The sequence below is a fragment of the Bos taurus genome, chromosome 23 (genome assembly GCF_002263795.3).
Source record: "Bos taurus isolate L1 Dominette 01449 registration number 42190680 breed Hereford chromosome 23, ARS-UCD2.0, whole genome shotgun sequence".
Lineage (NCBI taxonomy): Eukaryota > Metazoa > Chordata > Mammalia > Artiodactyla > Bovidae > Bos > Bos taurus.
The window spans coordinates 6,999,191-7,015,556 of record NC_037350.1 but is presented as its reverse complement, the minus strand read 5'-3'; the positions used below and the strand labels follow the sequence as shown (position 1 = coordinate 7,015,556).

General features: G+C 47.6%; 1 protein-coding gene across 5 annotated transcripts in view; it reads right to left on the bottom strand.

Moving 5' to 3' along the window:
* Window positions 1–16,366, bottom strand: part of GCLC (glutamate-cysteine ligase catalytic subunit) — a 44,628-nt gene that overhangs the window by 11,292 nt on the left and 16,970 nt on the right. For 4 of the 5 annotated variants that reach the window (XM_005223236.5, XM_005223237.5, XM_059880297.1 and 1 more), the window contains exons 2-6: window positions 8,653–8,765; window positions 7,647–7,829; window positions 5,259–5,372; window positions 3,523–3,581; window positions 3,288–3,421 (exon numbers count right to left, since the gene is read on the bottom strand). In XM_005223236.5, coding sequence (XP_005223293.1) covers window positions 3,288–3,421; window positions 3,523–3,581; window positions 5,259–5,372; window positions 7,647–7,829; window positions 8,653–8,765 — 603 coding nt within the window. Of the gene's footprint in view, window positions 1–531; window positions 570–3,287; window positions 3,422–3,522; window positions 3,582–5,258; window positions 5,373–7,646; window positions 7,830–8,652; window positions 8,766–16,366 lie in introns of all 5 variants that reach the window. The other variant, NM_001083674.1, reaches the window with a different exon arrangement.

The following is a 16,366-nucleotide window of genomic DNA, read 5'->3' as shown; positions in this document are numbered from 1 at the left end:
CCACCTCATGCGAAGAGCTGATTCACTGGAAAAGACCCTGATGCTGGGAGGGATTGGGGGCAGGAGAAGGGGACGACAGAGGATGAGATGGCTGGATGGCATCACTGACTCAATGGATGTGAGTCTCAGTGAACTCCGGGAGTTGCTGATGGACAGGGAGGCCTGGCGTGCTGCGATTCACGGGGTCGCAAAGAGTCAGACGACTGAGTGACTGATCTGATCTGATACTAACAATGAAGCTCAGCCAGGCACTTCTCCTCTATGGCTGGCCATCCATGTGCGGTTGGCTGCGGGCTTATATACATTTTGGTACAAAAGGAGAATCTGGAGACGTGAATAATGGGCTTCAAAGCTCCCCACTGTGGCACCATGGGTAATAGCTTGGGAGGGGGCAGGACTGTAGAGAAGGCAGGAAGAGAAGGCAGTTTAAAACACTTCGACTGCCCAGGAAGAACTGCAGGCTGGTGGAGGAGGCACAGAAGAGCCACAGCGGGCCCGGAGACCGGCGGGCACAGACCAGAGAGAGCAGACCTGGGCTGGGCCCGGGTGATCCTTGGGCAGGTGGGGAGCTGCAGCACCAGGACACGACAGGCTTACTGAGCCACGGAAGTGACCAAGAGACCTGTAAGCATGCTTTCTTCTCAGTTTTTTGATTGGTGTCTCTTAGACGGTCTAGTACACGCTACATTTACAGGCAAATTCTGGAAAAGTCAACCCTAGAAAAATATGCTTAAGAAAACTGGCAGCTGGAATTCAGCAACCAAGTTACAGCAGGGATACAGCTTACAGCTTAGTTATGTTAAGTACATTTAAGAGCTAGCTTCCTTACCCCAGGACTGAGAGAGCCACAGCCAAACCAAACAGGACATCACTGCCGTAATGATGGGAAGGGAAAAAAGAATTCTTAACACCTTAACAAGGTATGAATATATGAATGGTTTTGGCTTCTGGTATCCTTTCAGAGTATCATATAAAGAAGAGAAGCAATTTCCCCTCAGGAAAATGAGGAGGGGGAAAAAAAGAAGGAAAATTGATTTTAGAAAACTAAATACCTAAAATTTGTCTAGTACCCAGTGTTGAAATCATAGAATTTTCTTGGGGGTGGGGGGAGGAAGGGAGCCTATCATAACACGCACGAACTTATTAAATGATTCCTGAAAAGTCCCCCGAGAGTCAAAAATTTGAATATGGTTAAAATTCATTTTGTTCTGTATAGTGAGTTGCTCAAAAGCCTTAAAACAATACTTTGAAATCATTTTGTCCTGCTTTCCTGTAATGGGTAGTTTCTAGGGTTCCACTTAAAAGATAACAGAGAGACTTCTATGGAGATTGGTGGAACCTGTCTCATTTTCCACTTACTCACAGTATTTGGGCTAAAGACTTTTAAGAGTAGTATTGAAAGTGGGGTGGCTGGATACGCCATTTAGAAAAAGAAAACAACCCTAAACCCATGACAAAGCTTAAACTGGATGGAAAACTGTATCTACAAGCAATAAAAATGCAAAATACCTGCCATTAGGACACATTTGTTTGTATAAACACTGTATCAAGGGAAAGAATGACCCCTCTGGAATGGGGCGACAGTGCAGTCTGCGGCAAAACACCTTGGTTTAATAGCAAACTGATGAGAAAAGGCAACCGGCATCCCAATACACTGCTACAGTTTTAAAGCCACGCACTGTTCAGTTCTAGAGTTTAATGGCTCTCCTCAGAAATATTTGTAATTAAGATAGTTAAGCAGACATGCAGTTAAAAGTCAAAAGGTCTCCTTTTTAATGCAGTGTGCCCAGCTGGAAGGAAACTCATGGCCTAGGTTTGTTTGGCAGACCCGCGTTCTACCACTCACATCAGCAAGTCAGGGAAAGTGGGGGAATGGGATCCTCGGCCACGGTTAAACACACTTAGCATGGATACATCTGACTCTCACGTTCAATTCTGATTATACATAGTTGGAAAAATGAACACATCCGAGATCCAAGTGCAGGAAGGCGTGCCTCTGTGCGAAGCTGCCTGAGACGGTGGGACACAGGGTCACCAGCTGTGTGTGCACAGCAGAGCCACCCCACGTGGGGTCAGGCTTCACGGTGCTCCACCAGCCAAGTAATTGGAACTGGAAAAAATCTCCGTAAGTCATAACAAGGCCCCCCTTTTTATCGGAGATTTTCAGTTTGAAATATCTAGTTTTGAGCCACTCCTACTTCTAACATTTTATTTTTTTAATTTGTATTTACTTATTTTTGGCTGCTGTGCGTGGGCTTTTCACGGCAGCGGCTTCTCGTGTTGTGGAGCGTGGGCTCGAGGCGCACAGGCTCAGCTGCCTGAGGCATGCAGAATCTTCCCGGGCTAGGATCGAACCTGTGTCCCCCTGCACTGGCAGGCGAATTCTTAACCTGCTCTTTAACCTTAAGGTGGTCTTTTCCTGGACCACCAGGAAGGTCCCAACATGATTTTAAACAAACTAAAGATTGAAACCAGTATTGCTGTTAATAAAAACAACAAAAGAGTATGAGCTGAGTCAGACTTAGAAGGGGCCTTAATAAAAACTCTTCTTTCAAGTGTTGAGAAGACTAAGGCCAGAAGGGAAAGGAGTTAGCCAAGTACCCGAGAGATGACAGCTGAAGCCTGGGTGCAGGCTGGCGGGCAGCCTGAGGGGTCCCCCCACAGATCGTCTATGGGATGGGGAAGCATCGATGCCATAGGCACCAGCAATCAGATTAGACCCGGGGTGGGGTGGGGAGGGCAGTATAATCATGTCATTAAAAGCGAGGCTACTCTACGTCCTGTGAAACAGCCAGGGGCAAGGCAAACCGGGGCTGTTAAATATTGATTCTTTTTATACCACTATACAGCCTTGCAGGAAGATAGAAGCTTAAAGTCCAAACAACCCTTCCCTTGGACCACAAACTCACTGGGGTGCATCCAGGGTTCATTTTCAGAAACAGATCTGAGCAGTGTTTACAATCTCAAAGCTAAACCATCACTAGATGGCAGCAAAAATTAGGCACAGAAAGAACTGAGACAGTGGCCCTGGAACATTCCACATTTTAAGTTCACGAGCAACTGTGTCTTCGCAGTGAACTCAAGATTTTGCATAATCTGTTCAGAGATACCTTCCAATGAATTTACTGGTTATTTCCAATAACCAGTGGTTTTCAGAAAGATGTTACTAGTTACAAAAATATTTCAACCTGATCAAAATTTTAAAGACGAAACACGCGCACCTCAAGAAAAGAAGATAATGGAGAGAAGTGGAGGCAGAAGCACCTCTTTGGGTCTTTGCACGGTACCTGTAGGCAGCAGTTGCCCATCCCGAAGCCCATGGCGTCCATGTAAATGTGGTCGGGCTTAGAGGCCTTCGTGGCCTCCTCGTCCTCAGGGAAAGTCTCTATAAATGGAGCTGGGGTGTTCTTGTCCTTAAAGACTGCAGTAATAAAAACAGAGAGAGAAAGAGGAGAGAGCAGGGAGTGAGAGGGAGTCAGCGTCAACAGCGGGGCAGGGGCTGCCCCTCCCGCCCACACTCACTGGGCACGTTGATGACCACTTTCTCGCCCCTCCGGTGCCGGATGTTCCTGGTGAGCGTGCTGAAACAGACAACAGACGTCCTGAGCGGGCGGCCCAAAAACCCTCACGCGGAAGAAGAATTTGATAACATAGCGCTACGCGGGACGGCTCCTCCCTCAGACAAGTCCCCTAAGGCAGCCCTACAGAAAAATCACATGCACCGAGACTGAGGGGTTTCCTGCAGCCTCGCCCGCGGGCTCCTGCCTGAGAACGTCACCCTCTCTCCTGTCAAAGCCCCCATCCCCGGCTCCGGGTGACTCCCCAAACCAAGCTCAAGTGTTCAAGGTCTGCCGTGGTCTGGCCTCACGCTATGCTTCTAATATTTTCCATGTTAAGTCCAAAACCTGAGCCAAGTTGAGGTCCTCATGTTCCCTGTGCCTCACGGGACCCCGTACTTCATCGCTGCCTGCATCCAACCCGCAGCCTAACACCATCTCACGGCCCACCACCTGATCCAGAAGCCCCCAGGGACGCCGTGAGCCCCGAACATGCGGCCAGTCCTAAAAGAGATGTCCTCTGAGGGCAAACACATGGCAGATTTTTAAGACTTGGTTTAAGAAATAAAGTAATACTTACTAGTAATTTAAAAATACTGATTGCAAGTTGGATGTATGTGTGTCATTAGCCACTCAATCGTGTCCAACTCTTTGCGACCCCATGGACTGTAGCCCACCAGGCTCCTCTGTCTATGGGATTCTCCAGGCAAGAATGCTGGAGTGGGTAGCCATGCCCTTCTCCAGGGGACCTTCCGGACCCAGAGTCAAGCCTAGGTCTCCCGCCTTACAGGCAGAGTCCTTACCGTCTGAGCCACCAGGGAGGCCCTTGAGATGGATATAGCTATAAATGTCATTCACTTTTTTTTTAAACTTTTTTAACGTGGCTACTAAATTACTATTAAAATCACATGTGTGCCTCGCATTATGGTTTCACCAGGCAGGGCTGCTGTCCGCCCGGCATGACGCCACCACTCGCGGGAGGCCGGCTTTGACCCCCTCGGTCAGAAGCACCCTCCTGTCGGCTGCGGCCATCTTTGGACATAATGTACCTTTTCTTACAGCTGCCCATCTCCTCCTTGGCACACCCTAACCCTAATGTTGGAAACTAAGCTTCTGGGTCTTCCTCTTCCCCAAAGACTCCACTCGTAGCGGGTGTGCAGACGTGTTACAGGAACGAACACAGCTGTCACAGGTCCCTAACCCTAGGTCAGGAGCCTGGGTTCAGGATGACAGGGGAGACCCAAAAGTACAAAGCTGAGATCAGACCGGTGGGGGCCCTAAAGCAACTTGAAACCCTGGAATCAAAACTACAGAGCAGCAGGTAGCACGTGCCTATCACACACACAGGCATTGGACATGTTACCTTATAGTCAAGGTACACGAGCAGGGTGAGGACATCACAGACACCGGAGGTAAAAGATAAAAATAACGACAAGAAAGCTTCTCCAAACAGGAATTGAAATGACCTGGGGTTGAAATGAATTTGCAGCTAAGTGAACAACTTTAGGATGACTAGGAAAACGGGCAGATCCAGCCTGGAAACAAGCGGCAAGGGCCGTGCAGCCGTGGGAGACGGAGGGTGTGAGCCGGTGCAGCTGCGCGTCTGCTGGCTTCTGCGGAGTTCAGGAAGCGCACAGGAGGGTCGCGGGGGGATAATGCACCCCCAGGGCAGAGGCCAGGCGCTGAGTCACAGGCACTCACCTGAAGCGCGGGTGCTTGTTGATGGCTTCATCAGGAAAGAAAAGGGACTTGGAAGCTCCTCCTTCCACCGGGTTGGGTTTGAACTCGGGCAGCGTGAACCCAGGGCAGCCTAATCTACAACAAATTGAAGAACTAAAGAGATAGAATGTGTGTCCAAGGATTAAAAACTCACAAGTGCAACACTGCCTTTTTCAGGGGGGTCCAGGTGTTCTGCCAACCCTGGGCCCCTTGCAACCAGCCCGTTGCAACCTTGCTCACCAAGCTCTTCTCTTGTGATCACAGCCTTGGGCTGATTTATCAGAAGCCTCTGTCCACCCAGGGTCTGCAGGGCACATGTCGCAGCCGCCTCAGCTGTTTCCCCCAGGAGCTTCTGTCTGAGGCGTGCTCCTGTACTGGTTGTCAGCGTGGGTGCCCTGGGAAGGGTCTCCTGTTTCCTGCCTCTGCCCAGCACTTCCCGAATCCCTCCGGATCAGGCAGGTCCCCCACAGGTGACCCCATTCGCCCCCAGGTTTCCCCCGGAGGCTGAAATCCAAGCCTATTATCTCAGTTGACTTAAGAAGCGCTTTAATTCCAACACAGAAACAAAGCTCTGCGTTCATCCCTAAATGTAAAGCTCAAATTCCACATCACGGGCAGTGATGCCACCAGCTCTCCCAAATTTAAGGTCACTGCTGAGTGTGCTGGGGGTGGGCGTAGGACTCACAGAGCAGCGCCAGGAGAGGAAGAGTGGCTGCTGGGGGTGCGCAGCTCCAGGGTGGGGAATTTCTGGCCTAGGAGCCAAAACTAGCTGGTGCCTTCTTTATTTTCAGTCTCAGCTTTAATAAAACCAGTTGCTCGCAACCACCTTGTGAAACAGTGAACTTGCCCATCATATCTGGAACAGTCCCAGATGTGATGGGGTCTTGGGAGGGTTCCTGCAGTAGCCTGCGTTATCCACCACGAGCCTGAAGCCTTAGGAGAAGCCCTCACAGAGAGTGACAGGCTGAGACCTGGGCACTCTCCGCTGACCAGGATCGGGCTGGAGCGGGGAGGTGAGCGCCAGTGCGCTGGGCGCCAAGTGGGCGGCCGGGACTCAGATCTGCATGCCCAGCATGCAGGTCTTCCCTCTAGATGACCATCCGATGGCACCTCCAGGGGTGGGGACGCCCTCCACCTGCCCCGCCGGGCGAGCACCAGCAGACGGAATAAGGCCACAGGGACCGAGGAACTGTACTTCCGGTTGCGTCAGCCTGAGTAATTGACGTGTCAACAGTCACGTGAGCATGGGGTCACAGGGCCACCCTGCAGTTGCGCCCGTTTATGAACAGAGAATCCCCCTGTTCACACTGAAAAAAGCCGTCGTCTTCTCCCTCTTGATCCCCAAACAAAACTTTCCTGATCACTTAACTGTGCATTTAAGATGAGGCTTTTACAAACCAATAATTATTACTCTTGTTTTGCTTACAAATCCAAAAATACCTTCCCATCATAAAAGATAAACTTTAAAAAAAAATTAGATTTTTAGAATAAAACGTATTCCTCGCTCAACGTTCCTCCCTTCATAATGTGAGAAAAAGATACTTCTCTAAAATATTTGATGAGGTGCTTCAATTAAGGCCTTGATTATTTCGATGTGACCATGGAGATTTTAAAAAAGAAAATTCCCTTTAAGTGTCCTAAGACTGGTGGTGTGTCTTCTGAATGCCTGTGTTCACAGTGGACATTTATCAGGAAAAGAAAAAAAGGTATAAAAATAGTTCAGCATGTTCCAGGCTTTGGATACCAATCCTCAAAGTGCTTCTGAACTTTGGGGAGGTAAGCATACTTTGCCATGACTGAGAGATCTCTCGCAGAGATAACCAGATTTACGATTTGGTAGAACTGCATTCTTGTGTACAGGTCCTACATAAAACCGTGTGATATTTATGTACCTCATTCTAAGCCGAGGACAGAATTCCACTGACTTTACATTCACTCTTGTGAACTTTTAGCCATAAGCGGATTTGACGAGAAATCCTAACTTGTTTCAGCGTGATCCAAACATGACCCGACGGCTCCCGTGTTCTTTGTGTGCATCGCCCGTCCCAGGAGCGCTGAAGCTGACCCGCTGATCTGATCTAGGGGGCAACGTGTGCCCTTCCTTAAACAATGCTCCCTCCCCTTGGCCTGGGGAGTGTGTGGCCCTCGGGTCCTTCCGCAGTCCCCCAGCCCCACCACCACCATCACCACCGGAGGCCAGCATGTGACTCGGCCTGCAGCTCTGACGTTACAGATTCTATCAGATGCAGCGTGACGAGGACAAACCGTCCACAGTATGAGAGCTGCGGGGTCAAGTGCTAGGTTGTGAGCTGCTCTCCGGACACCGGATGCTCTGAAGCGCCAGCTGCGGGCGTCGACACAGGGACTAACCTGGGAAAGGAAGTGATCGTGCAGAGGGCCTGGTTTTCCCCCAGGAGAGATGTGGCTTCTTTGCGCCGTTTCCTCATGTTGTCCTCAACTGTGTTGAATTCAGACATGGTCCCACCGTACGGCTGCCCGGGTGTCCCCTCGATCATGTAGCTCCCATATTCTGGTCTCCAAAGGGTTGGATGGCTGCAAAGGAGAAAAGGTTTCAGGTCCCTCTTATTCTTCTGCTGCAGGCTGCTCCCTTTTCAGTTTTGAAAAAGCGGCTTCCAAAAATTTACAAAACACTGGGTATACAAGAAGCCAAGAATGCTTTACGGTTCCCAGAGCCTGTTAATCTTCCATAGCTGTGTTAACTGTGTAAGGGTTACAAGTGCTGGGTCCAAAATATTTATAAATAACTGAGCTGCACGCAGGGCATGCACTGTCCAAGACAAACAAGCCCGTCCACTCTGCGGGGAAGGGTGTGAGGGCTGAAGGCTCCTTCAGTTTAACGCTGGGCTCCAAACGCAAACCCAGCCTCCCAAAATTTAGTGGGCAGAAAAATGAACATGCCCCCTTCACCTCTGTCTACTGAAATAAAGAAATATTTAAAAAAAAAAATCTTTCTAGCCAAACAAAATCCATCTGCAAGTTTTCTCTGGCACCATGGTTTGCGATCTTGGGAACACGTTGCCAATTTTTTTTTAAAAAATATTTAAATAGTAAACAGACTTTATGTGGCATTTACTCTTCCAAGTGCTCAATAATGTATTTAGAGTGTCAGCACCCTAAGAGGCACCCCTGATTTACAGAAGAGGAAACTGAGGCACAGAGAAGCTAAGCCCCTCACCTAAGGGTGCTCAGCTATTGAGTAGAGGGAGCAAGATTTGAACCCAGGCAACTGGGAACCAGAGCCTGAGCCTTAAACTGCTGGGATCCCTGGTCTCCTGTAAATGGGAGGAAAGATGTCACTCCGATGGTCCTAACAGTTTCAGAAACTCAAAAACAAGCCCCCAGTCCATCAGCTTACTTTGGGTTCGTCCTTTCCCCCTTTTCTTGCAGAGTTTCAAGAAGTTCCTCTCCAGACAGGACCAGTTGGGCTTTTTTCTTTTCATGATCAAAAGACACCAACATGTACTCCACCTATTGAGAATAAAGGAGAGAAAGATGAACACTCCTCCATCCAGACTCGAGCTTGATGTGACCTTCGAGAGAGAGAGAAGCAGGGAGGTTGGGAAGGGTCACGGGAGCCAGGAGTCACCGTGGCTTACACGATGGTGCTGTATGACGCGACACCCGGAGAGAGCGGCCAACAGTGGTCTGGCAGGAGGACCAGAGCTCTCACTCAAGTCTGTCTTCTCCTGTTTGACGTAGTCCCTTCTAGAAAGGTCAACACGCCCACTCTGACAAACGGTACTTTGAGAGAGAAGTTTTGAAAGTAAGATTCTGTAAACCGTGGCTCCAAGCAGCAGTCGCGTTTTACAATGTATTTCCTCAGTGGGCTTACTATAAATTTATGAAAGGGGTTACCTGGGCGTACTCATCAAGGTAGATGACCCTTCCTCACTGGGAGGTTACTTAATCATCCCACTGGAAGCCCTGCTAGTGGACTGTTAAATCATAATCAAACACATCGATATGGAAGTGTTAGCCTAAGAGTTTTGGCAATTTCTTTTTTAAAAATACACATGTCATTACTTTCACTTTTTAGTATTTATTAGTTATTTGGCTGCACTGGGCCTTAGTTGTGGCAGGTGGGATCTTTAGCTGCCGCATGCGAGCGTTTAGTTGGGGCACGTGGGATCTAGTTCCCTGACCAGGATCGAACCCTGGCCCCTGCTTGGGAGCATGGGGTCTTTGCCATTGGACTGCCAGGGAAGACGCCCGGCAATTTTGTTTCGGTTTTTCAAGAGTAGATTAAGGCCACTTCCCCACTCTGAACCGACACAGAATTTACAATTCAAGGTGTGCTAGTGCATTTATAACAATACCTGGTGGAATTCTGATAAAAATCAAGAGTGAAATACCAAAGTAAGACTTTTCTGGGCTGAGTATAAATAGAACCTGCTTTTGTTTTCCCTGAAATTGTGTGCTGTAAGTCATGAGAGCTGGTATTAATCCTGAAGGTTGTGAACCACTCTTTACGGTTAAAGTAAGACACACAGCGTCCATACGTAAGTGAAAAGATTGGAGCTGGATCGTTCAGGGAAACATGTGAGAGCACCCTTTGCACAAGGCCCCAGACCTGTGCCACGAGGCAGCCGGCTCTCCGGAATTACTTTGTCTGGCTTATCATAAAAGAGGCAAGCAACAAGGCACCCATTATCTGCCTTATCCACCTGACATTCTGCATGTAAATCCAGATCACAGCCTTAAAAACAAACCAAAGCCGGGAAGCCCAGCAGCAGGCCTGGGGCGGGGGTGGGCTGCTCCCCCTGGATGGGGGCTCTGGTCTGTGCCTAATTCACACGGACCTGCCTCCCCAGCCTTGCAAGGTGCCTGAGTCAGACATCCGTATCAGAGACTTTCAAGAGACTGTTTGGCCCTTCAGCTAAAAAATACAAAAGGGTAAAAATGTTAGTAACCATTGGGAAAGAGCTTGACAACAGGCTTGAATGACAACAAGAAATAAACTTTAACTTTTATTAGTTGCTGTTATGGACTGAATGTTGGTGTCCCGCACCCCCAACCATATGTTGAGGCCCTTTACCCCGATTGGACTGCATTTAGAACTGAGGCCTTGTGGGGGTGGGGGTGTACCTAGGTCAGCAAAGTGGGGCCCTTTGATGGGACTTGTGACCCTCTAAGAAAAGATGAGGAAGATGAGTTCTCTCCCCCACTCGAGGACAAAGCGAGAAGGCGTCTGACTGTAAGCCAGGAAGAGGGCCCTCACCCAGAACCAAAATTACCAGCATTTTTGACCCTGGACTGTCTGACCTCCAGAACTGTGAGAAATAAATGTCTGTTGCTTAAGCCACCCAGTTTGTGGTATCTGTTACAGCAGCCTGGGGGGATCGAGACAGCTGTCTTATTGATGAGTTCAAGTCCCTACTCTTGGTTCTCTATCACGAATTTCTTTAGTTCAAAAAAAATGAGTAAGATGGCTTGATTTACATACACGAACCAGAAACGTGAGATCTGCACCTGTACAATCACTCAATGTTCAAATGCCAGGAAGCTGCAGGCGGCAGAATCTGGAATTGCTCCCAACATTTACAAGTTTTCAGGTAACACCTACAGATTCAGTACTCCTGAAAAGCTAAAGCCTGATGGAACAGGAAACTTTGTTAGGTCTCACGGGGGAGATATGAAAATATCGTAAGTATGAGAAACAACTTCACCTTTAAACAAGCACAATGAGCAGTGGTCTGCTAGGAACCTCTGGATCCTCGTCTTACCCACCACGCCCCGTAGGCACGATCACCCACTTTGCAGATGGACAAAGAGGCTGAGTGGACCGCCCAGGGCAGCGAGTGTCAGCAGCGATGTGAACCCCAGCCTGCCTGGTCTCAAGGCCCAGCACAACTTGTTGCTAGGACCACAGAGGATTTCAATCTTGGATAAGGATAGGGATAAGCCTTCTGAAAGAACTGCTGTAAGCTGTGAGGCAGGGAAAGGTTCTAATACTGGCTGCAAATCTCTCAGACTGGATTATACCTCCACTTTATGAAGTAGGCCTGATGTTACATCATAGAAGCGGAGCTCACACAGTTCTAGGTGGAGATCTACACTGATGGGTTAGCTTGCCTCTTTAGGCCCAGCTCAGATTGCCATTGCTCTATGCTGCATTCTGAGCCCCCCAGATCCCCCCGTCCCGCGTAGAAGGAATCCTCCTCCTTCGATCACTGGTTCCAACACATCTGCCTTGCACCATCTGTTGGGGTGAAGTTATCTTCTTAACGAGAAAACATGCTTCTTCCGGAAACAGAGATGAAGAGATACTCCCCTGCTGACTGGGTTCCCACTGTCTGTCTATTTATCAAAATGAGCAAGAATGTTGGTACCAATTTATACAACCTATATTGCAATTACTTTGTTAGTTTCCTGGTTTTGAAATAATTGAAATCTTGTTTTCAGAATCACGCTTGGCCCAGAAGTTTGGGTAGGGCAAGAGAATAGAAAGCTCAGACTCAGTTTGAGTTTTAAATATCAGCCAAATGGGTGGCATTTAAAATGCTAACAGACCAAACCCTAATTAAAAAATAATCACCCATGATCTCATTAAGCAAGTGAAACAGAAACACAGAATACTTACAAGAAGAAGGGAAACTTCTGGATAAAATTTACTTATTTTGGGGATAAAATCTAAGTTCAGTTAGAAGGCCTAGAATTCCCTGAACATTTTATAAACTCAAATTTAAGGCTTTCTGAATTATCCCCTACAACCTCCTCCATGTCTCTCAATTATGGCTCAAAAGGCTTCTTTAGCCTCCCAGCTTTTTGTTAACTTATTTACCCCTTCCTCCATCCCAATATATTTACGTTTATCTCCAATTCTAGTTCATGCTGCTGCTGCTGCTAAGTCACTTCAATCGTGTCCGACTCTGTTCGACCCCATAGATGGCAGCCTACCAGGCTCCCCCGTCCCCGGGATTCTCCAGGCAAGAACACTGGAGTGGGGTGCCATTTCCTCCTCCAATGCATGAAAGGGAAAAGTGAAAGTGAAGTTGCTCAGTTGTGTCCAACTCTTTGCGACCCCATGGACTGCAGCCCACCAGGCTCCTCCGTCCATGGGATTTTCCACGCTAGAGTACTGGAGTGGGGTTCCATTGTCTTCTCCAATCTAGTTGGGGTGCCATTGCCTTCTCCAATCTAGTTCACACAAGCCCTCAAATAAACAACTCGTTCTTTAGGCGCCAATCTAGAACTGTAAGGGAGTTTGGTTCAGTTACAAAAAGTGACACATTAGAAGACTTCGTTTCCAATATAAAATACCCAGAGCCACAAGGAGTTGATTATTTCTGGATTTTTGTCCCCATCCTAAACTTGCTATTTACATACAAAGGATGAGAGGAAAAGACAAAATCAAAGGGAAAACGAAACAGGATGTCGAGGCCCTTCTGCACACAACACGATTCTAAGGACTGGCTCCGCCTGCTAGCTTCAAATAGCACCCGAGCTGGCGTGGTGCAGTGTCTCTCTACGTGCACGGCACACAACACGGCTCTAGATGCAGACACCCAAGGAGCATTATAAATGGGCAGAGTGACTGATTCAAATTTGCACGAGTAGCATATCATTTGCAAGGAGCAGAAATAGCCATCTGTTCTCTGACCAGATTACAACTCCCTGCAAATAATTTAAGGCACTACTATTTGGTGCCCATCAGTTGTCTCTTTAAATGCAAGGAGGACAGGCCCAACAGAAACGCCCAAGTAGGTTTTGAGATGCTCTACTTAAAATGTGCGCTACTTTTTCTACAAATAAAGTTAAAATCCTTTAAGTTTCTATTGCTAAAAGACTAAATGCTATCCCACTAGGATAAAAGTCACTAATACTTCTGAGCTGCTGAATCAAAGACAAAGGCACATTCAAAAGACTATTACATGGTTTACTAACGATAGAGGGTTGCTAGGAAGGACCTGGACACGGGAGCCTTCCAGCCATTCAACGCAGGTCTGCACAAGCAGGAGGTGCTGTGTGTTCACCTGAAATTAGGCCAATAAAAATAAAGAGCTTTAATTGAGGGTGATGTAAGTCAGTGCCGAACACAGACAGTGACATACTTGTGGCATTAAAGCTCAAGTTAACAGTACTGTTAACGTAATATTAAAATGCTGACATTTTTAGAATTCAAGTCATTCAATAGCACTAACTAGTTTAAAATTTAAACATTCTTTTTTTTTTTTTTTTTAAAGGCATTTTGATACTCTACCATGAAGGTAAAGGTTTCAGGAAGCTCAGAATTTGAGGAAAGACTAGATGTTTTATAAAATATTAAGTTTTAAATTTCTGCTTCCCAGAGATGAAAACAGTGCTTGATTCAGAATCTAGATCTATTAAGACTCAGAATCAGCCATAGGCAATTCCCTATTTAGGGAGACAGTACTTTGAGAAAGTTCCTGTCAATTTCTGTGTACATTAGAAAAAAGGAATGTTCAAATCTCTTTGAAACAAAGTTACACAAAGGTCCCTGGGCCACCTCTCTAAGTATCTAACAGATCATGTGCCCAACTTCTCAAGAGAGGGAACCCATCACCACGTCCTTGGGGACAATGAGGTCCTAAGTGCTTCCCCGGCACTGGGAGGACTCCACCGCTATACACCTGTGCCCAGGAGGGCAGGGTGGGGGGACTTAGCCCAGGAGGAGTGGGCTGCAGCCACCTTACTGACATTCACAATTCAGGATTTAGGGCCAGCTCCTCCCATTCACCTGCCCAGGCAGGGAGTACTCTTGACTCCTACTGGAACCACCTGTTATTTCTAAGAAACCTGGTTTTCTCCTTACACTGATCTCCTGAACAAGCCCGAAGCCATCCTGTGGTCAGGCTGTAAGTGGCCGATGACCCTCAAGTGCCGAAACGCAGTGTCCCGCAGCACGCCCTGCAAGTCCTTTGACTCAAGTCCTATCTTCCCCAAGTGCTGGGAGCAATGCCGGTGCAGAGCCAGGCGGATGACTCCTGCTCTCAGCTCACGCAGGGCCTGGAATGACAGTCAACAACCCAAGGGAGCTAAACGGTCTGGGCAGCAGCTCAGGATGACCGTCAGAGCTGGGCCTGTGCTAACAGGAGGGTCTGGTTCCGCCTTGGGGATCAGAAGGCTTCCTGGGGCAAGGGGTTGGCCAGGCAAAGGAGGAGGTCCTCATAAATACAGCCCCCCGCCTGACAGCTACCCTGACTGCAGTGTAATCACCTGGCGGGCTGCCCAGAGATACAGATAAACTGGGCGCACCCCCCAGGGGACCATGTCACGTAGGCCCGCCTCTAGATCCTAAACTGCTTTAAAGCGAGAGACCAGAAGACGGTTCCCTCACACAGCAAATATTAATGACCGATGTTTTTGAGCACTTTTGACCATCCAGCTGGATGGCACCCATTTTCACATCGAGCATGACACCCAAGCCTGGAGCACCCAAGGACGTGCCTGCCACGGTGATGCTACTTGGCTTCAGAATCACCTGCAGTGAAACAGCGGAGACCAGTGCGGCAAGATCCAAACAGCCGCGCTTGAAACGGCGGATGGACCTGCGCTGACCGCCACAAGTCCAGGAACCACCTGTAAACGGTGATATTTTAGACTGTAACTGTGGAGATGTTCTTTTAAAAACCGTCCTATTTTCCCCAAAAGGAAACGTTTCAGTAGCTCACTCTAAAGTTACATCAGGGAACTAAACTCAGTATTTTGTGATAACCTCTAAGGGAAAAGAATCTGCAGAAAACATACATATATGAATGTGTGTGTATGTCTGTACATATATGTGTGTATATATATGTACATATAACTGAACCACTCTGCTGTACGCCCGAAACACAACATGGTAAATCAACTATACTTCAATAGGAAAAAAAAAAACACACACGGGCCAAAAATAAAATTACATCAAACTCTTAGAATATCTGTTATATTTTGACTTTTTCCCTACTATGAAATGCCGTTTCATACCACAGATGACACGGGGTGCACACCAGGGAAGTTTACACAAAATAAAGTGACCTTGGCCTGGCCTTCCGCTGGCGTGTCCTAGACGTGGACTTCAGCTAACAAAGCAGGAGGCTCTTTATTTATAAAATGTTAATCTCAAATATAACACTGTGCAAAGTGACGAATTTCCTATACGATTAGGTAAAGTTACTTCCTTGAATCACTACCAAAACAAATTCTTCCCAGGCCAAGATTAAGATAAGAGGCCTTGGTGAAAAAACTTTTAAGATTCAGGAGAGAGCAGGGAAAACTGTGATGGATCTCAGAAAGGGGACAACGAGACCTTTCAGTAAATGGGCAGGGGGGGGGCGGGGGGGGGAATCCTCTCCTTTATTGGAGACACTAGGCAGGTGTGACTTCCTGGATTTAAAATTAAATAAAAATTTCAGTTCCCAAGTTCCTAACTGGATATTGCAAACAATTCGATTACTGCAGCAAGTGGTACTACACAGCTCTGGACTTAAGCTCGGGAGAACTCACCTCCTGGAATTATATTTGGACACACTTATTGATGCATTGCTGCTGGTTCAAAGGGAATCCTGCATGCAGATTGGCTCTTTCTTGTTCTACAAATGCTGTGAGACCTCTACCTTCTGGGCCTCTGAACTGACAAGGGCTGATTTTTTTTTTTAACCATGCCACTACATGTCAGGCATATGGTTTTAATTTTCTGATGGTTGGATGTCACCACTGATTCAGTGGACATGAGTTTGAGTAAACTCTGGGAGATGGTAAAGGACAGGGAAGTCTGGCATGCTGCAGTCCATGGGGCTGCAGAGAGTCAGATATGACTGAGCGACTGAACAAGAAATAAAGGCCAGACTAAGGCACTCCTACCTTATTTCTGAATCAAACTAGCAGAACCCAACTGGCCTGCTCTTACAAATTAAACTCAGAAAAGACAGCAGATTATGTGAAGTTATCAAAGGGGATGTTTGCTGTGGCCATCAACAGGGGTACTCTGCAACTTAGAAACCTAAGCCAGAAGACACTTCCTCCTAAAGAAACAATATTGAAAATATAAATAGTTCTTGTCTGCTGGACTTTGTCGCTCAGTTGTGTCCGACTCCCCCATGAACGGCAGCCTGCCAGGCTCCTCTGTC